Source organism: Nannobrachium achirus (assembly GCF_963921795.1).
Source record: "Nannobrachium achirus genome assembly, chromosome: 13".
Taxonomy (NCBI): domain Eukaryota; kingdom Metazoa; phylum Chordata; class Actinopteri; order Myctophiformes; family Myctophidae; genus Nannobrachium; species Nannobrachium achirus.
Window position 1 is genome coordinate 40,968,896 of NC_137833.1, and position 21,731 is coordinate 40,990,626.

Below are 21,731 nucleotides of genomic sequence, written 5' to 3' on the forward strand. Positions count from 1 at the left end.
GCATCACAATATTTTAACCTTATTTTATACTTTGGCTATTAAAGAATAGCAGATACAAGCTTATACTGTAGCGCGTCACTTTAATGCCAAGCTATGAGCTTGTAAAAAGCAAAAGAAAATCACTCAAATCTTTGCATCTGGGGTTCCCTGGAACACAATATTTTCATATGGGGGTCTGCGACAAAATACGTATCAATTTGGGGATCCTTGACATGAAAAGGTTTGAGCACCACTGATAAGAAATCTGTTCTCAGATCTTACCCCATTTAGAACGGGTACACATTATGTGTATCATTATTTTATGCTTTAACTGTTGAAAAATAGCAGATATACAAGCTCACAGCGCGGCACCGAGTGCCGCGCTGCGAGCTTGTAGATCTGCTATTTTTGAAAAATCGTGAAAATCAGAATTTTGACCCGATTCTATAAGTGTCTTTTGAATCCTTCTAAGATTTTTTTGAAAAACCTATGTTTCTATGTCAGCAATCTGGCCAGCCATCGTCAAAGTAAAGGTCCTTTTCACTTAAATGGAGCTCAGTTAGTCTGTTCTTGAGAGACTACTATGTCAGTGGTTCTCAAACCTTTTCATGTGAAGGACCCCCAAAATGATATTTATTTGGCCACGGACCCCCATCTCAAAATATTTAGTTCCAGGCACCACCCAGAAGCAAAATTTGAGTTACAAACGTTCACTCTAAAAATACATATATTGAAAGATTTGCACACATTTTCGCGACTTTTTCAAAAATAGCAGATCTGCAAGCTCGCAGCGCGGCACTCGGTGCCGCGCTGTGAGCTTGTATATCTGCAGTCCAGTTATCTGTGCACAGCTCCTGCTCTAACTCTCCTTGCCTCTACGTGCCTATAAGCTGCTGGACATCTACAGTAACAATGGAGGCATCATCAGGCAACCACACGCTGTGTAGCACCTCCCGCCAGGGACCCGCTTACATCATCTCACCCTTGAGCGCCACTGCTGCACTGAAGACCACGAGGCAGAGAGAATCACTTGCAACATCCAAGAATTGTACTTTCCAAAAGGGATTATTGTGACACAAGATTCTAAATTCTTTGGTTTTGGTTCCTCGAGTATTGTAGCAGCAATAACAACAACAATAAGAAAGTAGTGGAATGTAATGAGAAATGGCAAAGTATGTACAATTTACAATTTAGGCAATTAATCCAGAGTGGTCCACAGTAAGCAAGGAAAACACAAGGTAGGTAATACATCAAATGCATAGAAATGGTCATCTAGGATCATAGGTAACCCTAGAACCTATTATCACTCTAAATAATCTGTACAATGAAACTACACGGCAGGGTTCCCCAATAGGCGGCCCGCGGGGGGCTACTGTCTGGCCCACACCAACCCCAGTAATAATGGTGGTATAAGAGCAGCAACAACACTAGTATATCGTCGTTGTCGGAGGGAAATCTTGTATCTCCAAATTTGTACGTTCTTTCGCAAATCATACAAGGCTGTTGCACAAAAGTAGTGAAAACAGCAGATCTACAAGCACACAACGCCTCGCACCACGAGGCGTTGTGTGCTTGTAGATCGGCTGTTTTCACTAGTTTAAATCATTTTTAAAATGATAAATTCAAAACGACCGTTTTTTTTTTTCACCCGACAATGACGAAAACTGTCGCTGGAGTAGTGGGAACGCCACCGTCGCCCCCTGCAATGTTGTGGCCCTCGGCTTGGTACCCTAGACATAATTCGCCCCTTGGGGAAAACTAATTGGGGAAGTGCAATGTACATTTGTCATAGCATAATCTGGGTTCCCAGAAGCGTTTCCCAGTAGCGTTTCTCTTTTCGCCTGCTTGAAGATGCTATGCGCATCGGTCCTACTTCTAAATGTGTGCACACAGTACTGTGAGTGTGTTTATGTAGTAGGCAGATAGGCAAAAGGCCTATAGTGTCAATTCATCCTCTGATTGCCAAATCGCATTTCCGGAGCCCTTGGTCCTGGACTTGGGTAGGTAGATGAATAAGGGACCTTGCAGAAGCGAGTGAACTAAAAGTAAAATAATGTATTGCCTTGCCTTCTCCGTTGCAGATCAGCAAATATCAATTATTTTAAGCCTAGAATCGAGCCATCCAGGATCCCGGTGAAACCCTTGATTGTGTGAAAAAAGGTGAAATAACATAATCTATGGGGAAAATGAATATACAATATATATGTTTTGTGGCACCAGAAAACCACGCCTACTGCTTGGCCCTACTGGTCCCGTTCTAATAACCATTAGAAGAACGGGATGTAGCCATTAAACGAAACAGGTATTTCTTACATTGATGCTCCTACATATTATCATGCAAGCACCAGTTAAAGTTACTTTCCATCCCTCATATACTGTATGCACAGTGCACATCCCATAACCCACACACTGCACATCATTTTGGAGCTCATATCTTTGAACGGGTAAGGGCTAGTTACTTATAATTGCGTATACTGCCACTTGCTGGAGAATGGTCAGTGTATGCATGTTGGGAAGCTGTGTGCACGTAACAAAATGCTTCATTTTTAAAGTGATTTTGAGTATTTACTTAAAGTGCTATATACTGTATATTGCATGTATTGTTATTATTATTATTAAATACCCCCAGTACTTTAAAGCTGCTTGCCTTGTTATCGTAATAACAGCGCATAGTGACTACATAACAGTCAAGTAGTCACTATACCAATTGTGTCACTATACCAACAGGGGGTCCTCAGAGTTACTGCAGGGGTTCCCTCTAAATCTTTGTGTGAGAGGAACCTTTTTTCTCCTTTTTTATATTAACCACTTGAACCCTAGCATCCATATTCTGAGAACATTAGAAAAAATAGCAGATCTACAAGCTCACATCGGCTATTTTCGGCAAGAGGTTTGGTGTAGAGGGGGAAAAGTGAAGAGTGAAAGGTCAAGTATTGGCAGTTCAAGTGGTTAAATATCTGAAAACACAAATTGACATGAATCCAAAATACACCGATGATTCTGCTGTCAAACGAAACTATATGGAATCTATGATGAGGTTGTGAGGGTCCCTGCTTCATCTCTCGCTCAACTAAGGGGTCCTTGGCGTGAAAACGTTGAAGAACCCTGCACTACCAGTACTTGCGGGTTTTCTTAAATCTCTTCCCCTGTAACACCTCTCCCTTTCCCTCGCTCTCTTTCTGTAACCCCATCCCCCACAACACGTAAACTAATGCCCACGTATGCCAGTCATTTTAATTGCCACTTAGCATAACTGCATTACTAGCTATAGGTGAGTCTACTTGCCATTCACATTATTAACCCTTTATGGACTATTTACACTCTGAACATACCTTTTGACATGCAGTGTCACATACCGGTACATGTTCAGCAACGTGTTCTTTGCATAATACAGGTTCATGGTTCAAGACCAAGTGCAGAGATATGCAGAGACGTGTTTCTGGATGAGGACGTGAGCTGTGTTCACAATGAGCTAGAAACATATATGAAGGTGGAGCAGATGTCAGTGGTGTAAAGTAATGAAGTACATTTACTCAAGTACTGTACTTTTTTCTTTATGGAGCGTTGCTCTTGGAAGGAGCTAAGCTCCAACATCTGGCTTTGTCGGGTCCTCAAAAAAATCTTCTCTAAAGTTTTCAAATAAATGTAGTGGAGTAAAAGTACAACGTTTGCCTCTGAGATGTGATGTAGTAGAAGTAATAGAGAGAGGAGGCTGGCCACTGGAAGACACAGCTCCACACTGGAGCCTCAGTGTTCCTAATGTGGATTCCAGAGATCCTCCACATCATTGGATTATCTTTACTGGAGCCAAAAATACACAGTACAGGCCATATACCATATTATGACCAATTTAGACATGGAGCAGAGTTTGATGATTTTACTGAGCAGCACATTCAAAGCACAGCCGTGTGCTGCTCTGGGTCTGTTAAACACCAGACCACCCTGAGGTCCTCAGGCTGGACACTTCTTCTGGCTGGTCTGCTTTTGCCATCAGGAGGACTCCCAGACTGCGTGCGTGCGTGCGCGGTGGAAAAAGTATGTCTAAATTTACTTTGAAGTATCAAAATGTACCGAAAGTAGTCGTTATGCTGAATGTCCCGTTTCACAAGTTTTCACGTGTATAAAAAAAACTTTTGAAAATAGCAGATCTACAAGCTCACAATGTGTCGCATACGTCATCGCGAAGCATTGTGATCGTCTATTTTCAGATGACCGAAATGTATATAGGGCTGAGGTGGTTAATGTATGTTTTGTAACTAGTAATTAAAGTTGTATAATAATAGTAGTGGAGTAGAAGTACTGAAAGTTGTACTTACAAGTACTGTAAGTACAGTACTTGAGTACATTTAGTTAGTTACTTTCCACCAATGCAGTGCACACACTCGCGAACACACACGTACGTACGTACGTACGTACGTACGTACGTACGTATGTACGCACACAGGCACGCATGCACGCGCGCACACAGTGCTTCTTTCACTTGTTAGCAAAGGGAAACTGCTTGTGGTGTGATATAGCACCTCTTTTGGTAAGATCTCACTTATAGTACTACAGAACACTTTCTTGCCATGGTGCTAAAAGCATAAGTTCAGCAACAAACAGCAGTCCATTATTCCTTTCTATTGAATAGCTACTGTTCAAACAGCTGGGTTAGAAATAATCCATTTTTTTAACCTTTTCAAATTCTTGTAGCTAAACCTAACCTTAAACCTAAACAACCGTGACGAGTAACTAACCTGCCGACGCTACTTGGAACAACGGACCGGCGGAACAATGAGCGGACCCCCTCCTGTAGATGTATATCCAGGCTATTACAAATGCATGTGATCGTCTGGATCTTTCACATATCCAACCTTTTATCTGTGATAAGGGGCAGCAGTACGTCATCATAAGCTAACCAATCAGAGCAAGCTAAAGTGCCTCTGCGGGCTAAACCCAGGGAGGGACGCTGCTGCTGAGACAACTCAGCCTGTAAAACATACAGAACTTGGCCACCAAACATGGCTGCTGTAGACCAGTGGTTCTTAACTTTTTCAGGCCATGACCCCCAAAATAATCATATTTGAACTATTTGTATAACATGGTTCTATTGTGAAAATAGCAAATCTACATGCTCACAACGCCTCGCGAGTTGTTTCTGTCTCTAATATTTGACAATTTGGCCAAAGTTTAATTTGTTATTTTAGAGGTATTAAAAAGTCCTTAGAAAGTTTAGAAATGTGCAGATACCCTCTATACACTTACACTTTAAATTGGTTTGTTTACTGTTGAGTGAGAAAACAATGTTGCAAAGTAAGTTACAAATAATTTGGGGACCCCCCTTGGGGGTCCCGGCCCACAGGTTGAGAACCACTGCTGTAGAATTCACGCCTGACAAGACTCCAGGGTTTACCTTCTTGGCACAAAGGAACCAACCTGCTGTTTCCTCAATGTAGGGACCTATCATTTAGTTTACCAAACATCGATTTATCGTTGTGAATAGAGTAGACATGGGGTCGTCCGCAATGCGACACGTGGTGCCCGAGGTGAAAATCTATATACTGTACGTGTCTATATAATATCAGAAGAAAATTGAAACATAAGTTAAATCGATGAATACCGTGTTCCTCTTTCATGTCCTTCCCTCCTTCATACATTCCCTCACTTCCCCCCTCTCTCTCTCAGCATGATGAATTAAACATCAAGACTAAGGTTTCTGCCATGTAGCGCTCATCAGCTCTCCCATCCTCCAAAAGTCTCCCCTTCTCTCTCTCTCTCTCTCCTCCTTTTCATCCTTCTGTTCATCCCTCCATCTCCACCTCTCCATCACACCCAATACCCCCTGGGTCATTAAGAGTTTTTATCTGGTGTAAACCAGATCATTAAGAGATCATTTTCTGGCGAGACATTCATGCGACCTAGGCGACCTATTTGCCGATTGGCTGTCCAATGTCACATGGTAACCGAGCTAGTTTCATGATTGGAAGCGGCCCCTCCAAAACGATGGGATGGGGGGGTACTGCATTAGGGCCAATAGCAGGGGACTTTTCCCGCTCATCCAGGCTATGGAATCCTAGACTGCTGTAATGAAATATTTTGTCAGCAGGGAGCACCATTCCTTCACACTTCACAGGTCAGGCCCTAGAACTCTATGGTCAGGCCCTGTGGTCACACATTTCTGGACACCAATATCTGTGTAACATCCATCATGGAGCGGCAGACTCGCAGTTGTATAAATGCATGGATGATCCATGCATTTATACAACTGCGAGTCTGCCGCTGCGTGCTTGATTTGGCTGTACACGCTGACTTGTTCATCAGGAAACATGCTCCCTCGTCGATTGGATTTTACAAACAGACCCGCGTCGTCACATTGAATCCTGTTTAAGAAGAGCTTAAAACACAACTTTCTAATGTTACATTGATGACGTGAGGAACGCTAAAGTCGTCTTGGTTACATAGTAGGGCTATGCGAAAATAACAAAGCTCAGAGTCGCAAATTCAATGATCGCTGCATCAGCACACACAAAACACGGGCGTGACGAGGAAGTAAATGAATGAATGGACATCACGTTTAGCCGATCAACGATTCCAAAAGTCATACGATTGGAAGTTATTGCTACATGCGGCTACATGCGTCTCATGCTGGTTTTGTTAGGCAATAGCCAGGGTCCAGGGAGTGCACAGAATTTTAGAGAGGCATGGGCTGACATTTCTAAAAGGGCCTTTTCATACGGATAAATGCTGTATGTGCGCACGTTGCCTGGCGACCAGCGCGTCACATTTAAACTTATCATTTCAATCCGTTTCTTTGCAAAAACACTTTCTTTTAGAAAACATTTGTATTCTTGTTTCTCCCAGTGTTATGGTTTTTAATGTGTAAATATAGCACTTTATTATGGGGAAAAACGTGTGTAGGCCTATTTTCCTTTTTTAAATCGCTAAAATAGCGCATTTTTAAACACATTTCCTTAACGGTTAACGGTTAATTAACTGATAAGGCCTTGACGGTTATCGGTTAAGAAAAATCTCCATTTGCCATCCCTAGACATATAGCCTACAGTAAGTTAGAATATTATGAAATATACATGAGAAAGAACACCAACACTAACTTCAACACACCAATACACCAGATTTTAAATGACTGTGTGTCGATTCTTGTTTTTCCCCATGTGTTACAAAAATAGTAAAATGAGTGGGGTGATTTTACTCATAAGGTTACAAAGCATCAACTGACGATGAAGAACTAATTTATCTAAATAGTAAGAAAAATAAAAAGCCTGCCAATACGTGCCATGGCTTAGGAACTACCTAATGACTACATTGGGCGCGTAGTAATGTTTCGATGTGCCATTGTTTCCAGCGGCCAGTAGTCCGAATCACGGGTGAACGCTAACCTGCCACCGCGGGTGAACACTAACCTGCAGAAGCAGGTGAATGCTAACCCAAAGCCTAAACCTTAAACCTAACCCTAAACCTAACCCTAACCAGAGTACTGGGGATTCGAAACAGCGGCCCAATGGCAATACACGTGTGGCCAATCAGCATCGGCATCACGTCATGTTGCATTCTCAGCTGTTTGATCAAATAAACAAAATATCACACACTGAGAACCAATGTCACAAAATCTTTTTGATTAATTGGTTGGTTGATTGATTGATCGATTGATTACTTTATTAACAAGTTTGAGTATGGCCGTACAGTTACAAAGCCATGCTAAAAGGATAACACAAAAAGCTTTGTGCCGCGTTGTGAGCTTGTAGATCTGCTGTTTTCACTGGTTTGGGTCCCGGGGAAATCCTAATTTCTCTTTTGGGTCACAAGCTGAAGAGTTTGGGAACCACTGATCTAGGGAATCTGAGGAATGTTATGACAGAGTGTGACGTGCTTCAGTGGGACAGCCAATCACAGGGCTTCCTACTGCAGGGGTAGGCAACCTTAGGCACAGGTGCTAACATTGGCACAGGCGAGGGTGATCACTGGCACCTGGCAGAAGTGTGAGAGAGAGGATTTGTATTTTAAAATCAAATATTGTTTTAAACGCAGTCAATTAAATTAAGTCACCCTAATTTGCAGCAAATTACATCCTCCACATAATTCTAGATTCATATGTCCTGACAATCGAAATATGTCTTTTTTTATGGGGTGTCATTAAAATTTATGTTGACAGACAATGACATGACATGGCACACTGACTATCTAGAAAATAAAAACATGGCACTTCATTTCAAAAAGGACCCCTGTCCTACTGTATTTTTCCAACGCTACTTCCGCGTTCTGCCGTAGAGTTAATTTTCTGGACTATACCAGCTATAACTAAATATCGTACACAATTTAAAACACCTCCGTGACATAATGTTTAGAACACACTCAACACAGTTCTTACATTACGTGTATTACGTATGGGATTTTGAATGGGGAAAAAATCTTCATGATGTCAGGACATCGGTATGGTCTAGTTGTTCAGTCACATCCTCCCAACAAAACACACACACACACACACACACTCACTCACACTCACACTCACACACCCCTTAGGTATTGTAACACACGGTGCACAAACACATTATGCATAAACACACACATCATGCACAGCAGACACATACACACATATGCTCATGTGCATGAACACACACTCACACACGCAAGCATACATGCATAAACATACCACACACACACACACACACACACACACACACACACACACACAACACACACACACACACACACACACACACAGTGGGAGCAGACCCCAGGGGATGGCACTGACAAGCAGACTGTTAACTCTACTAGCAAGTAGGACAGTGACACTTTCCTCCTCCTCCTCTCTCTCTCTCTCTCTCTCTCTTCGCTTTGTCTTCCCCTGCCTTCTTTTCCTTCATTTAATCGTCTGCAATCCTTCTCCTCTTCCGTCCATTCCCTCCTTCCATTCCCCTGTGAGCTACTTTTTTCTCCCACCGTCCTCCTCCCTCCTCCCTACTTTTTCTCTTCTCCCATCCCCCACTTCCTTCCCATTGCTTCCTCGGTTTCCTCTTCCCTTATATTCCCCCCAAAACTCCCTCCCCCATATTTTCTCTTCCTCTCCTCCCTTCCTCTTAGTCCCCCCCAGTCCCACAAGGCCTAGCCTCTATTTACAGCAACATCATCATTTACTTCTGTTATTAACCCTTACCAGACTCCACTCACTACTATAAGCACTCTGTTATTCAGCCAGCTGTCTAAGAACAAATCTAATTACCAAGGTTTGTTGATGAAGAGCACACTGCTCTTTAAACCAGGTTAAGTAACATTCGCATTTAACCAGATTTGTTTGAATTTAAACACACAAACGCCTAACAAGATTCGGCAAAAATTGTGGCAATACTTTAACCCATTTAGGTCAAATATTTATTAAAAATTTACAAAACATATATGTTATACTATACTATACGTAGCAACAACAACCCAAAAGGGGTTCCCGTCCTAAATGAACCAAATTGACCCGTAAAGGACCATTTGGTTACATTTGTACACTCCTGTAAGGTTTCATTTGGAAAGCCTTATAGGAATCGTTAAAGGGAACTGTTAGGGAATCGGACCGTTAGGGATTCGTTAAGGCAAAGGTTTCCAACCACCGGTACGTGGACCGGTGCTGGTCTGCAAGACGGCCGGGAATATGGATTGTCCAAAATGCGTGGGAAACATGAGTCTATAACCTGGCAACACAGGATTTTACACACAGCGGACTGGCTACTTCCATCAGTCCATGTTGCATAACAGTGACATTATTAACGAAACCTTCTACATTAACAAGCTTCGAGTAGTATAATGGCGTACAGTACATCTGTTTTACTTCAGTGTCGCATATAACAGTGACACTGTCGAATCCTTGGGATCTTTCTCCTTGCCTTCTTTCAATGGGCATCGGCGCGAAGCAACTAAAAGCTGATGAAAACACTAATGAAACACTAAACAGGATTATTATTTATTGTCAACATTCAAGTACAACTATCAGAAGATCATCACCACTCTGCAATTAACTAAAGTTTTCTACCTGTCCAAACTCAAAAGTCAAGTGAAGCCCACCTGATGCAGATATTTTTTAATCATCATATTCTTGTTGATATAATAACGCCATTTAGTTCAATGGTATAACATTATGTAGTGATATAATAATATATAAATAGCAGCCAGGAACCGCGCCGGTCCGTGAACATTTTATGAACTGTCAGTCGGTCCGTGGTAACAGAAGGTTGGAAACACCTGTGTTAAGGAACCGGAATCGTTAAAAATCCTTATGTCCAAACCCTACATGAGAGACCATTTCTATTGCTCATCCAACAACTGCTTGTTTCTCAATGGAAGAGTGTCAACCTCCAGCTGTGATGTGCTAGTTGCTTCATGCCTCGTTGTGAGCAGGTGGATCTGCTATTTCCACTACTTCTTCATTTGTTTTAATATTTATTTATGGAAATTATTAGATTTTCTGATTTGAATTATGAAATACTTTTGATAAATATAGTAAAGTAAAAAAACTATTTATTTACTAGTTGTGACCCACAAAAAAAACAGTGGTCTAGAGTGTTTAAGTGGTTAAAGCTATACTGTGTAATTGCTCAACTAGTGGTCAGTAGCGGTATTGCTTTTTTTCGGCCGTTTTTCGGCCGGAGTCGTCGCGGACCACCGCCGCGGACCACCGGAGCGGCGCCAGCAAACCACCGCGACCGATAGTAATCCGTGGAGGGGTAGAACGCATGGTAGAACGTAATTTTCTGGCCAGGATTTGTGGATTATGAGGTTAAAAATCCTTCACCATGGTAAACACTGTAGCCAAGCGGAGGCGCTTCCTGGAGACCAGAGCAGATAAGCTGTGATTGGCCGGTAGTGTACCATGTGTGCATGATCGGCGATGTGATTGGGCAACGTATACACAACGTATACAGATGATGCAGATTACGTCATTTTGGCGCGAAATCCCGCCCCTGTCACTGCTAAGAAGAAAACATATAAAGAGAAGGCTTCAGAAGCTGAAAATAACGGAGTGGGTGTTCTAAAACTTTAGCGATTTAACAGTTAGGACAATTTTAAGATTTGTTTTATAAAAAGGTTACATGGTACAACTTTAAAACATGTTCTGTATTTTAGCTTTAAATGGCAGTGTTTCATGTGTATTTTACCCACCCAGATATTCTTAGTCAGTCCGTGTTTTCAACCAGTAATCTTCCAGCCACGACTATGCTTCTGGTCTACGCTCCAGACTACTGCTGCCCCAGAATGATGAGTCTGCTTCTGGTCTACACTCCAGACTACTGCTGCCCCCAGAATGATGCAAAGTACAATGATGTCATGCTCTCTCAGGGCCTGATGTTGACTGCTTACTGCTATCTCTCAGCAACACACTCTCGTGTCATGTTAAACTAACGTCACACTAGGTGTGTGCCAGTTAATTGAACTAATCCATTAATCAGTTATCACTAATGACACGATAAAGTATTAAAAAAAAGCTTTGGTGGTTAATCAGACAAATCGAATAAGTCGATGATGAACATTTTATTATTATTATCATCCATAAAAGCACTTCTTGATTATTAGAATAATCAAAAATGTAAACGATTGAACAATAACTAAGAACTTGAAGATAATTGATGCCCTACACATTGCGACATTGAAAGAAAAATAGTTTAAACTAGTATACCGGTAATAGTATTAAATAGGATTCATTACACTACTATAATGCCATTTATCCTGACTGGACAAACCTAGTAGTCACATCATGTGGCATGATTCTATTCATAGTCACATAATCTCTGCTGGCAATGGACTTAATGCCATGATCAGCATTTTTCTTTTTTTACACTCCCAGGCGGTATAACAATACTCTGGATTTGACTGTGTGCGTTTGTTAAAGAGCATGTCTCACTCTCACTTCTCCTTCTCTCTCTCTCTCTTTCTGTTGCATGGAATCTGAGGAATGAAGTCATGTGAGTCTTTCTCCTCCTCCAGATACAAAAGAGAAGCCATGTCGGTAAAAAGTGGGGAGGGGGAAAAATCCTTCCTCATTATATCTCACTAGTGACTAGACTTTCTCTTGGACTCTCCGGTAAAGTTTGTACATGGCAGAATGTGGTTCTCTTCTCGTTTAATACGTCCCAATTCAGGAAATGTACTGTTGCATTAGTGAGTCACCTTTACATGACGAAACTGCACAGAAGAGACAAAAAATAAAGGCTGAGAAAGGTGTTGCAGGTGTAGAAGAAGGAGCACTGGAGCAAACTGACAATTAAAGCCTTTTTTATTTAAAGGGTGCAGGCAAACAAATAAATACGGTTGGCTCCAGTACCTTCCTTCTTACTGATATATCTTCACTGGTACATGTGTAGACATACAGTCCCGTCCTGAGATGCACCGGTCCAGCTCCAATTTGGACTGAGGCGCGGTGGAACCCCTTTATACAGTACAGTATATTGTTTATACGATCTGGCACAATCAAATGATTTAACGTTTTGAGAAGCCGATTTTTTAATCTGATTATTAAAAATCATGTATTTTTTTCGTACAAGTTTGTTCCTTTTAAGTCATCGATCAAAAGGCTTGAATCCTACAGGACTACACAAATCCAGTTAAAAGTCATATCATCATGTTTCGTTCTGTTTGTATGCAGGAGCTCTGTCAAATACAACTTGTGTAAATGTGTTAAAAGCTGGGGGAAAACATGATTGTACGTGCCTTTCTCATATCTGTATGTATATTGATGATACTAAAAAATTAGTTAAAAAAAGAACTGGGGGAAAAACTGAATGGGGCTTGTCTCCAGAATTCATAATCAGAACAGACTACCCACCTGATGCAACCTCATTAAATCTCTCTAGAAGGCTCACGCACGCACGCACGCACGCACGCACGCACGCACGCACGCACGCACGCACGCACGCACGCACACACACACACACACACACACACACACGCACACACGCACACACACACACACACACGCACACACACACACACACTGCCCTCTTCAAAGACATGAATAACAAAGACAGCTCGTCAAAGCCTTGTACTGAACCACTGACATCGCTCCCTGCATCACGTATGTGCGTACACATGCGTGCACCCACACACACCTCTCAGAACAGCGGAACACTAAACCCATGCTGTGGAAACTCAGATCAAAAGCCCGATCATATAATCCCTCAGCAAATGAAATCAGAACAGAAGAACACACATTGTCCGTCAATGAGGTACGTACTTGAAATCGGTGGCTTACAAAATTCGTAGTATTCATTTAAGAGTTTAAATATTGACCCGCATGGATCTTTAGGGGTAAAATTGTTAAATTAACTCGGTTTAATAATAATTAGACCTATTAAATCCAGTGCTGAACAACACACGTATATGCCTACTTTTAATTCAGAACCGTTACTATTTTGTGTATTTTTTTTTTGCACTCTCTCCCTATCTTTTTAAATTCTTTTTACGGTTTTATCATTGTGGGCTCGCCTATAAGGCGAGCACACTTTAGATATTGTCATTATTTCTATACTAGGCAGGCAGTCAGTGCAAGTATCAAAAAACTTTGGTTCCTTTCTACTCCTACATACTTAGTGAGAAAATGAAAATAAAAACATCAATGTGTTCAGCCTACAGTGGCGACGTGTGCTATTATTTTATACAGCAATCGGCCAAATGGTGGCGCTGTAGGAAGCCTTCGAAAGTGCGAACTTTGAACAGGTATAGCTCATGCTGTGTTTGAGGTAAAGCCATGAAACCTGTATACACGTATGTGTCTCCTCATGCCGAACAACTTTTACCCTCTAACTTTTGACCTTTGACCTTTAGATCCCCCAGAATTTTGAATTATATGAAAAACAGTAAAAATCTATCTCCTCCTGGGTTTTTTTTTCGTTACGCGCACGAAACTTTTTTCACATGAACTTTGAACCTATATCTACACAGGCTATGTGGTGAGAAGTTTGTACGTTAAATAATGATTTTTTAATAATTCAAATAATATTGCAGTTTTATGCAAATTATTCTCCGGCCTCTAAATCATACATGCAAAGTTACACGTTCATGGCATTTGGCAAAGATGTAGAGGGTTAGTCAAAATATCACTGAAACCAATCTTATTCCAATCGGCCAAAGGGGGGCGCTATACGAAGCGTTTGAAAATTCAAACTTCAAACGGGCATAAGTCATGACTCGTTTTGTTTGAAGACATGCAACTTGTTACACGCGTGCTTTGACTCAAGTGGAAGACATCTGTGTCGTTGTTTAGTAAGCTCCGCCCTTCGATTTTCCGCCATTTTGAGCAGTTTGTAAAACGTGTAAACCCGCTTTTATTCTGGAATTTTCGCGTCACGTGCACAAAACTTTTTTTGCATGAACTTTGGACCAATATCTAAAGATCTGTCAGATCGGATTTCTTTAAAATTGAAACATGCTTTTTTAAATAATTCAATGAATATTGCAGTTTTATGCAAATTATTCTTCTGCCTCTAAATCATACATGCAAAGTAACATGTTCATGGCATTTGGCAAAGATGTAGAGTGTTAGTCCAAATATCACTAAAACCAATCTTACTCCAATTGGCCAAAGGGGGGCGCTATATCATTTTGAGCAGTTTGTGAAACGCTTAAACCCGTTAGGATTTTTTTTGCAATTTGCATGAAGCATTCTACACACAATCTAAGGACCTTTATCTAATATGCCTATGAAGTGCACACACACAAAAAAAATAATAATAAATATAGCTGCAAGCAGCGATAAAGTGGCCAAAGCCAAAAACACCTCAAATCATGAACACAGCCTGCAATGTGCGTGAAATCTTGCAAGCACATTCCCAATAGGTCAAGGAACAGATACCACCCTTCTTACATTGGCCTGTTATAGCGCCACCAGCGGGTCAACTTTTGCACAACACATTTTTGGAACAAAATGGACCAATCTTTGACGTCAGTAACGTCAAAGAGAGCACTGCCTGCGATCTTGACATTTTGTACTTTTATAGCCATTGTTTTCTGGCTTGAAGCGAGCCCACAATTGTTTCGAAGGAACAATATTTTCTAGTTATCATTGTTGTTATCTATGCTGCTGAATTGTCTGAAAGAAATTATAAGGAGATTTCTATCTGTCAGTATTCAGTTGTTGTCCCTTTGTGTGTGTATGTATTGGAAGTAGTGTAGTAGGTGTACAGTAGTTGCAGTTGCACTACACTGTGCCTGGTCCAGTGTTTCCGCCCGGACATTTGTTAACAACGCACTCTTGCTTGAGCAACGTCATGTTTTTACACCAACAAAGAAGAACTCTTCTGTGTTCATGAAGTTAATAATCTTGTCTTTGGGATGTAAAGACAAAACGGCACAGCTCATAACATGAGCAATGTGTGTGCAAAATATGAACTCAGTAGCACCAGCCGTGTGCTGTGAGACCCTGTCCACCCCCGACTCCCAACTCTGTGAGCGTCTGCCTCCATTCTGGTTGCTCGTTGGTAAAAATGTCAGTGCAGGAAACCGGGGTAGAAGAGGAAAGTTACATAGTGCAGCTTGAAGTCATGTTATTGTCTCCGCCAGGCCGAAAGGCATAGCTGAGACTTTGTTTTGTACCCTGTCCGTCCATCCGCCGATGTGTCCGCCTGTCTGTTACCAGCCAATCTCCAACACTGTTGGCTGGCCGTTGCCAAACTGTGCACACACACTCCCTTTTTCACATGGACCTGCTATTCTTCTAGATTGGTCGTTAAAAATGCAAACCTTTCCAGTTTTTATTTTCTATATCAAAAGTTAAAGGTTATTCATTACTATTATCAATTTGCCTTATAGATGTAGCTATACATTGCATCCAATGTCACTAAATATTGCACGTGTACATTGTGATGTCGATTCTGAAATGCTATATTGTGTGGGCCTGTGGCCCTATAAAAAAGGGACCTGATAGCAGAAAACAGAACCAGTGTGAAAAACAATGGCTGAAAGTCAAAATTAAGTCAAAATATGAATAAAGTCCCTTTCCACTGTTTCGAACTTTACTAAGCACTCAAGCTTAAAATGTTTATTGTAATTAATAATGACTGCACATAAGAATGTCAACTAACTGCTTATGTGGGTAAGTGGGTTGTATTGTTTAGGAGTGTGTCAGCTGATAGAATGTGAATGCCTTCCAGAGATGGAAGTCAGACGGCAATCAAAGGAGTCATTGTCATTAACAGCACCAGCTGTGATCTTCTGTTTTTAGCCATATTTTCAACAATCTTATCCTGAGCAAATTATATACAATCTATTCTACTTAATTTTGAACATCTAAAACAAATTTAGTTCTAAATCAGAATTAAATTCATTCATTAAAACCGGGTAAGCATCTGTGTCATTTTAGATTTTAGTGTTGGCTATTCAAAAATCAAATCCAGTTTGAAGTGAGCGGTGCATTTGAGAAGTTCATTTCATTAAGCTATACCCTGTGTGTGTGTGTGTGTGTGTGTGTGTGTGTGTGTGTGTGTGTGTGTGTGTGTGTGTGTGAGTGTGTGTGTGTGTGTGTGCGTGCGTGTGTGCGTGTACTGCGCTGCGCTGCGAGCTTGTAGATCTGCTATTGTTTGAATTATCCTTTAATTTGTTACGTTTTTGGGAAGATGTTCGAAAATTAATGATGTTCTCTATTATATTGAATGACAATCACAACCTCAAGATATTCTATTGTCTGCAGCTGAAAGTAAATAATGATAGCTAAGGAAGCCAAAGATACTGTATTCCTTTCCGTTTTTGTTCTGTTGGCAGCAAGGCTCCCTCTCTGTGGGAGTTCTAACATTAATCCATAATTTATGTTGTACCGATTGCCTTCAGGCATTAAAAAACACATTTTGATTCTGTATAGGTCAACAGTTTAAAAAGCGTCTGTAAACAGACAGAAGAAGAATCACAATCAGTTTAGTATCTCTATTGGAGCCTCAGAGCAAGCTTGCTGGATGGTATCACTTCACTTGTATTTAAATATAGCATCTTGCCCCATCTAGACAGTAGATACCCTTTATCTGAAAGTAGGCTATCTGCTCCCTGCACTCACATTTACCCTAATTGATGCATTATGCATTTCCTTCCCACATGACTCACACCTCCTCCTCCCTTGTACAACCTCCCTCTGAGCCACAGATATGAGGTACATTAGACTATTATAGGGCACACGAACGTACCCGCACACGTGCGCACACGCGTACGTGCGCTCGCACGCACGCACACACACACACACACACACACACACACGCACACACACACACACACACACACACACGCACACACACAGACACACACACACACACTCTGATAGACCAGTCTTCTGTATACTAACATGCTGCACTTAACATCTTCAGACATCCTCTTATACTGCATTATTAACACCTGCAATGGTCTGAAATGACACATCTGTGCTTATTACAATATGTCGAGGGCGAGGTACAGTTTAGATGCCAGCTATTTTCACAATGTTCACCTCTTGCTTATTAATATTTGACAGTCTGGCCAGTTTGGTATTAAAGCGGTCTTGAAAGTCCTTATATTGTCACTTTAGAAATGTGCAGTTACCATGTACACACTTATACTGTGTGTTGGTTATACCATTGAGTGAGAAAAAAATGACATTAAGCTAATCATCTGGGCAGTGGCGTCAGTTCAGAAAAGGCTAAGGTATGGCAACATGACTGGTGTCTTGCACACGTGCGAAGGCGCGCGTGCAAGACACCAGTCATGTTGCCATACCAGTCATGTTTCCCCCGTTACTATGGTTTCTTGGACTGGATATGGCAGCCTGGAACGGTTGTTCAAGTGCAGCTAAACTTGGCATGTTAGTAAACGTGCCACAATTAACAATAATGCATTGCACCTGTGCAGCTGACCTGCAGAACCTGGGAATATACCATTTTGTCAAGATGGGGAGAATACAAGTGTGGAGAATATAATTTTAATACCATGTTAAAGTGACCATTTTGTTACATTTTGCATTTGTAGTTATTTTACTGTAATTTAACAACATAATAACCAAAGAAACATTCATGGATTTATATTTAAAAGTAACTTTTATTTCCCCCCCTGGACCCAGGGTATGACAGCTGCATACCCCTGCCATACCCAATTGACGCCCCTGCATCTGGGGACCCCACTTGGGGTCCCGACCCCAAGTTTGAGAACCACTTGTAATAGAATATCATACTCTAGGAGCAAAAGTCAATGGAATTGGGTAGAGACTAGAGAGGATGTCTGGTAAACAGTTTGATTCCTTAACGGTTCCCAACGATTCTTATGTATTCCTATACCTCACTGGTTCTTAAAGTGATGTACAGGGACCATATGCATGGGTTACTTGAGGCCGAGGGGGTTCCAAATGGACCATTACAGGTCTGTAACTCTGGAAGTGTACAAATGGAACCAAATGGACTTGGTTCCATTTGTACACTCTCAGAGTTAAGGTGGTCCTTGAAATTAAAACATTTGAGAACCCCTGGTATCAGCAGACGTGAAGCACACACAACCAGCTCTGACAGTGTGATAAAACCGCTTCTGGAAACAGTCCAAATGTCATGGAACATATTCTGGTTCCTTGAAGTTTAATCCAGGACCTACAGCTGTGTAGGTTATGTGACTACCACTGCAGGTTTCATTGAGTGTCTCTGAACAACAGAGGTCGCAGACTCATGAAGTTGGTCTTTTGTTTCATTCAGTTGAGCTAAATAAAACAAAGGCACATTTTTGGCACTAAATGACCTAATCAGCAGGTTCAGCAAACGGTGGAACTGTCAACGGATATTACATCGAATGAAAGAAAGAAAGAAAGAAAGAAAGAAAGAAAGAGGGGCAGTGCAGAATGACACTCAAATAGAATTCTGTTGGACCATATAGACCTACTACTTATAGCCTAATACTTCTGTTCTGTTTTATTCTGGTTTATTTACAGCTGAGTAGACCTTCCTGTTGTAACTACAGTACACTGTAAACCACTCTATGTTTTGAGAACTAATAGAAGTTGATTGATTGATTGAATACTTCAACAGTTTGCAAATATTAGGCCTAAGGTGGTGGTGATGATGATGATGATGATGCTGATTATGATGATTAAGCAATGGTGCTAAGATATAACACAAAAAGCCCTATATTAGGACTTGTTTCCATTGTGGTCCTTATGGAACCAAATTGACATAACTTGCGCCAGCAGAGCAACAAGTAGGCCGCGTGCACAAGCGCAAGTTGGCACACTGTCGCACACCTCGACAGAACGCAGTCTAGAGTTACATGGACACAGAGGATTGTACTTTGTGTGTATGCAGCCTATAGCCAGTGTTACGCTATGAGAGAGAGAGAGAGAGAGAGAGAGAGAGAGAGAGAGAGAGAGAGAGAGAGAGAGAGAGAGAGAGAGAGATACACGACAAGTTAACTTACAGTGACACCAGCCCAGGTGGCAACACCAGTGCAGTTTGAAACACTTCCCGTGGCTGTGGGTGGCGCAGGCGGACTGTCCGCCGTCGCACGGCAGAAAGTCCGGCCGCCCCGCACAGCTCTTCGCGGAGGCTTGAGCCTCGTCCAACTTCACGCTCTTCGGTCCCACTCCTCCTCCTCCTCCAGAGGTTGCCATCGCTCCTTCCAATTAATCCCTCCTGCCCACTGTCCCACTTCGGTACCAGCCAGAGCACCTCCGTTACCTGCACGCTCAGTAATCAGCCTCTCTCCCTCATCGGAGAAGGCGGTGCGAATAACGGCGCATCTCGTCAAATTATAGCAAAAATAACGGTGACGCGTTCACGCACGGATCATCATCGGGGAACAACAACAATCCTGTTCCAAAGGGAAGGACTCTCCAGTCCCGAATGCCCGGCCGTTATGAAGAGTTGTTGAGCGCTGCTGTGGAATGTTGGCCCCAGAGCTGTCCTCGTGTCCAGTGGAAGTAGAACCACGCACAACACGTTCAACTTCGACACCGCACGACGTGATTCCTATTCGCTGACTAGTGGTGGTAATAAAAAGCAACGGATCGCAGCATTCGCACCCCTCTATTCCTAGACTGACTCCCGTCCGTCCCTTATGGGAGGTTCCTATCACCCCCTCCCTCCCTCTCTCTCTCTCTTCTCTCTCTCTCTCTCTCTCTCTCTCTCTCTCTCTCTCTCTCTCCCTCCCCCCCTCTCTCCCCCCTCTCTCTCGCTCTCTCTCGCTCTCTCCCTTTCCCATCATCCCCTCTATTTTCACTTGTGTGTTGTTACACATCTGGGGTTCTGGGCAGAGTAGACAGAAGGCAATATCAAAGGAAAAAGGTTTATAATTATGTGAGCTTATCAGCCCGCACCTGTCTCACATCAAAGCCTACCACTTGGAACACAATACAGTAGAATACAGGCAGCGCTGAGCCCTATCTATCTGTGTGTGTGTGTGTGTGTGTGTGTGTGTGTGTGTGTGTGTGTGTGTGTGTGTGTGTGTGTGTGTGTGTGGACACTTTGGCAATGTAAACGTATGTTTTCTCATGCCAATTAAGCTCCTTTGAATTGAAATTGATTTGAGAAATCTGATTTGTTGACGTGACTCGATGTTATCACATATCACACTGCGTGCATGCGCACACACCTGGAAAAAAATGTGTTCAGATATGTCTCCTTTTTCAAAGCCTCATTTATAGCCTATTTGTTGCACCCGTGATTCCGTGTCACGAAGAGAGATTGTAGACCTGTACAGCTATTTACTATTTTACAGTGCCCAGCACAGACATGCAACTTTAGACCTTTTTCCACTGACAAGGCCCGACACCACACCACACCACTCCACACCGCCCACTTGTGCCAGTATCCAGTATCCAATCTAGCTCTGGTCCATCGCGTTTTCTCAGCCCCTACCAGCACTCAACTTCAGTCAAAATAAACTAAACTACTTCACTACTCACCAAACCAATTTTACGTTGTTGAAAGTCTAGGCCTATTCTCCATGGTGGTGAGCCCCTCAGCACCCCACCCAATCTGCAAAATACACTATTTTTGGCATGAAATAAAGTGCATCCAACTCGACCGCCGCTTCACCACCGAGGGGAATAGACTTTAAAAAATACCTTTGGTTTGATGAGTAGTGAAGTAGTTTTGTTTATTTTGACTGAAGTTGAATGCTGGTAGGGGCTGAGAAAACGCGTCTATTCATTTGCCGACGGGTCTGTCAGAGGCAGCAGGTGACGCGATGGACCAGAGCTATATCCAATCCAGAGTAGGTCTGAGCTTGCCTGGTTAATAAACCAGACACCAGGGGGTGCATGGTGTTGAGTGCAGTCTGGTTTTAACCAGGCAAGGTCTGAGCTAGACAAAACAGGGCCAAACACTTCATAATGACTTTTCATTTAGACCAATAGGATATAGTTGTAATACATGATACTATATTCTATTGTGTTATAACTACTTTTATATAATATATTATAGTGTATTATAGTTATCATAGAAATACATTAATACTTTATAGTGTATTATAATCACAGTTATAATCCATTATGTTGTATTATAATTAGGATAGTTGTAATACAAATTTATATTGTGTTATAATCACAGTTAAAAGGGTAAATTTGTTTCTTACCGATAGGAGTACTTTAGTGTAATGGAAAATGTAGATATTTCTCACCTATGGTCATGAAGTGTGGGTCATGACCTAAAGTATAAGGTTGCGGGACGGGTGCAAGTGGCCGAAATGGGTTTCCGCAGACTGTTGGCTGGTATCTCCCTTAGAGATAGGGTGAGAAGTTCAGTCACCCGAGAGAGACTACACTTGGAAAGGAGTCAGCTTAGGTGGTTCGG

At 42.0% G+C, this 21,731-nt stretch overlaps 1 protein-coding gene across 1 annotated transcript in view; it reads right to left on the bottom strand.

The window, feature by feature from the left end:
- Positions 1 to 19,549, bottom strand: part of LOC308297306 (UPF0524 protein C3orf70 homolog A-like) — a gene marked incomplete at both ends in the record, with an annotated part of 31,124 nt that extends 11,575 nt beyond the window's left edge. The window contains one exon of the mRNA XM_080740719.1: positions 19,357 to 19,549. Within this exon, the coding sequence (XP_080596845.1) occupies positions 19,357 to 19,549 (193 nt within the window). The remainder of the gene's footprint in view (positions 1 to 19,356) is intronic.
- Positions 19,550 to 21,731: the final 2,182 nt, after the last annotated feature.